The sequence below is a fragment of the Cariama cristata genome, unplaced genomic scaffold (assembly GCF_000690535.1).
Source record: "Cariama cristata isolate BGI_N322 unplaced genomic scaffold, ASM69053v1 scaffold25137, whole genome shotgun sequence".
Taxonomy (NCBI): Eukaryota; Metazoa; Chordata; class Aves; order Cariamiformes; family Cariamidae; genus Cariama; species Cariama cristata.
In genome coordinates, this window is record NW_009626458.1 from 6,418 (window position 1) to 10,385 (window position 3,968).

Sequence of the window (3,968 nt, forward strand, 5' to 3'; positions counted from 1 at the left end):
TCTTTCCCAGAATCGTTTCTCTTCCCAGATCAGCTAATTTTCAAGAAGCTTAAGAACATTTGAAAAATGCAGGTTAATGATGCCACCGCCTCCTTTTTCACATCCTTTCAACAGCCTAACAGAATCAGAGAAGTTCCTCTCTCTTGCAGAGACCTCACCCTTTTGGTACCAGGCTGTCATCGTGGGGAACATCCATACGGATCTGCAGTGGCCGGGCAGCGCCTGCGCAGCCTCCTCACACACCACCCTCACCACTTCTGCCTCTGGCAGCACTTTGCCACTCAATCTCCTGCTGTGGGGGCTTGGCTTTGGGTGCCCGTCTGCTGCCACCCTCGTGACACGGGGCGGAAGGCTTGAAGCCCGCTCCCTCCCTGGCAGGGACAGTGTTGCCTGTGCAGGGTCAGGAACTGCCTCACCTCCCTGACCCGGGCAGTCAGCCTCCCTTCTAGGGGCTCATGACAGCCTTGAGACTCTTGAAACTCTTCTGGGAAAGCCTCCAGGGGCAGACGGCAAAGACGGCGACAGGTGGCAAAACCTCACTCCCAGCACAATCCTGGCCCCAAAACTCACACAGGAGTTTGGCAGCTGTTTGACACTCGAGATCCCAGGCTGATGAGCAGCAACACAACCCCAAGGACAGCTCCAGCTGCGGACAGAGGCCCAGGACAGAACTCGCACCCTCAGCCTGAACATCTGGAGCACACCAGAAACAAGTCACAAGGCTGGGAACCCACCAGTAACACACTGCTGGGCGGCAACAGCCCCCAAACCACCTCGACAGGGAAGATTTGTGGTGCTGGGGTGGCAGGCATACAGCAAACCACAGTGCCTGCTGAAGGCAAACAGAGAAGCAGACACAGTGACCACTTCAAACAGGATAAGTAAGAAACTTGAGGCATGACAGAAATGAATGGTAGGGAACGGGCGTCTGTCAGGATGCTGGGGCAGGACCGGGGCCAGGAGAGTCAGAGGGCAAAGCCGGCAAGGATAACTGCCATTGCCTCTCTCTGCTGGCAGACCCGGTGTGCTGGGATCAGGGGACAATGACCACCCCTAGATAAGAGATGTGCTCCCGCCTCCACAGGCTGGAACTTGGGGACCCTTCTCACCCAACCCAATGGATGTGTTGCTCTGCCAGCACCTCATTGCCACTCGCCCGGAGAGGCAGCTCAAGAGCTGGAGGCAGGACACAGCACACAGACAAGGACAGAGTGAGCTAGACATGGGATGGGGAGAGACAGACACATCCAGATCTGGCTCAAACTTCCAGCTGCTCCAGTTTTCCAGGTCAAGCCCAGTGGAGCCGCAAGGCAAGGTGTGGAGACAAGGCTGGCGCGGACCACCCTTACCAAAACACACTTCCCTGGCTCCAGACTCCAGAGGGAACTCTCCGTGTTGATCTTGTGGATGAGTTTCCCTTCCATGAGGACACGCTGGTTGCTCCCCTCCAGCACCGCTACGCGAATTGCACCGCTGCTGATATCTACAGATACCTGGAAAGAGAGAGAGAGAAAAAAAATAATCAGGAAGGTTCCTGCTTGCCCTCTTGCTGTGCGAGTTGGGGTGCGGGGTCAAGAGCACTCCCTGGGGATGAGAGAGAGAGAAGAGCTTTCAGACCCGCACGTAGCCCGAGAGTGGGAATCCCACTGTCATTTCAGAGCAAACAGCAACAGCTCAGAGGAGAAAGGAAACCTCTCCAGGGAAGGAAAGGCAGCAGGGCCCAGCAGGCAGAGCCCTAGAAGGATTTGAGGGAGCTGATTCTGCCACCACAACTGCCCCGTGCCTCAGTTTCCCCACAGAGAAAACCAGCAACGCTACAGGCCTCCTCCATACAGCGCTCAAAGGTTGGACACCCACTTGCTGCGACCGAGCTCTTCAGGAGCACAGCAGGTGCCTGGCCAGCACTGTGATGAGCTGGGCATAGCTGTGTGTCTTCCTGGGGGCCGAGTGCTTCCCTACCGACCGGGAGCAATTTGGGGATTTCTACACCGGGAAGGGCTACAGCAGCTTGTCCCCCCTTCTGCTGCACCGCACCAAAAGCACGCTCCTTGGCTCTGTCTCTGCTGTCAGAGCCAGTCCTGGGCTCGGCCCAGGTCTCCCACTGGGCGTGCAAGGAGGGGCCGTGTGTGTCAGGGATGCTGCGGCGTGGCTCCCTTTCTCCCCACCATGGGGGCCCCCAGGAACGGGATCACCTCCTGCCTGCAGCAGCCATATGGGGAACCCTGCTCCGACCTGCTGCTGCGGAGGTGACACGGCTCTGCCCTGGGGAGACAGAGGCAGACTGCGACTTCGCTGCGCGCAAGCAGTACCCTCAGTCTCCGGAGAGACCATATGCTCTCTCCTTTCCCCTTCGGCCCTGAGCTGCCGCCAGCAGAGAGCCTGAGCCAGGCCAGCGGACTAAGGGAGAACTTGGCTGGGAAGGGGCAGCTTTGTGGCCCCCAGCGCTGCCCCGTGTCTGGCCCGAGAGGAGGAGACTGCGGTGAGATTTGCCTGCATTCTCTCCCAGAGTTCCCCCAGATCTTCCTCCTGCTCTGCAGATCTCATTTGAAATGTTATTACATTATCCATTACCTAGGAGATTTCCAGCAGCTCACTAGCTCCACGCAGGCAAGAGACAGGCAAAGCTGCTCCAGCCAGGGAGGGCACCACGGCTGCGCCTGATTGATGCCACCCAGATAAAGCCCCCTAACCTGCTGCGTGTGACAGGGAGCTGCCAAGGCTTCCACAGGAGCATAGGAGGCTCAGCACACACAGCGCAGGGTGATAGCGGGACTGAGCTCCTATGCCTATGGCTGGCAGCAGGAAAAAAGCAAGGTGACCCCCAAGTTGCCTTCTAGGGGTGCTTCTTTGGGGTGTGGGGGGCCAGGAAGGCTGGAGACACAGAAGGCACAGATGCAGCATCGCAGCTGTGGGATCCAGGGGGACGGGAGCAATCAAATGTGAGAGGGGTGGCTGCACAAGACAGCTGCTGAGGCTGAGGGACACCTTCGAGGTGGCTCTGGGACCAGCAGGGCATTAGGAGAGGGAGCAGAGAAACCCAAATGGAAGAAGAGATCCAAACCGGGCAGCCTTAACCCAGCCACTTTGCTGTGCAACCAGCCAGCACAAGAAGAAATTGCAACACCCACCTCTACCTGCAGCCAGCAAAAAGGTTCCTCTTGGCATGCCAGCCCACCAGGAGCAGTGACAGGGGACAGGAGTAGAGCACGCACCGCTGCAGAGCCCTCATCCACTTTGTGTGGAGAGAAATGTCCGAAAGGACTCACGTGTGCACATGGTGGTGGCCAGCGAACGCCGGGTTTGGCACATGTGGGCAGCAGCTCCTTCTCAGGTGCCTTGGTGGAAAAACCTCCTCTGCTTGGCATCCCCACTGCACCGGGGACGGTGGCCGGGCTCTCCGAGGGGCTGCCCTCCCTCCCTCTGCCCCCTGCCACCCAAACCGTCCCACCGTGCTGCACGCAGGGCACGCACAGCTGGCAAAACCAGGGGTTGCCAGAACTGGGCACAGACAGCCTGTACCTGACCCCAGGCAGCAGCTGGGGGGAAGCCAAGGGTGATCCCACAGGAAAAACCAGCTTAGCCATGAGCAGGGCCACCCTGGAGGCTCCCAGGCTGCTTGTCCCCCACCACGCGCTCCCCACGAGCACCTCTGTCCCCTAAAATGCCTGGCTTTCCCGGCAGTCGCGAGGAAACCCAGATCTCGGCTCTCTGCCGTGGCTTTCCACCACAGTAATTTCTGCGCACACTAAAACGCCCACACCCGCCCACACAAATCAAACAAGCAAACACAAACCTATGAAGGAATCTAGCTCATCTCCTCCGAGCCAGGCAAAAAGAGAGGCTTGTTGTCATTATCTCTATTTAAGTGCTCGGGAAGCGCTCAGATCCACGGGCCCCTGTTGCGCCTGTAAGTAGATCAGAGAGGTGGAGACCACAGAGGAAGATGCTCCCAACTACCCCAGCGCCCA

General features: G+C 58.4%; 1 protein-coding gene across 1 annotated transcript in view; it reads right to left on the reverse strand.

The window, feature by feature from the left end:
* The window catches only part of NUDCD3 (NudC domain containing 3), a 29,706-nt gene that overhangs the window by 6,353 nt on the left and 19,385 nt on the right, over positions 1-3,968 (reverse strand). Inside the window, exon 4 of the mRNA XM_009704051.1 lies at positions 1,350-1,493. Coding sequence (XP_009702353.1) covers positions 1,350-1,493 — 144 coding nt within the window. The remainder of the gene's footprint in view (positions 1-1,349; positions 1,494-3,968) is intronic.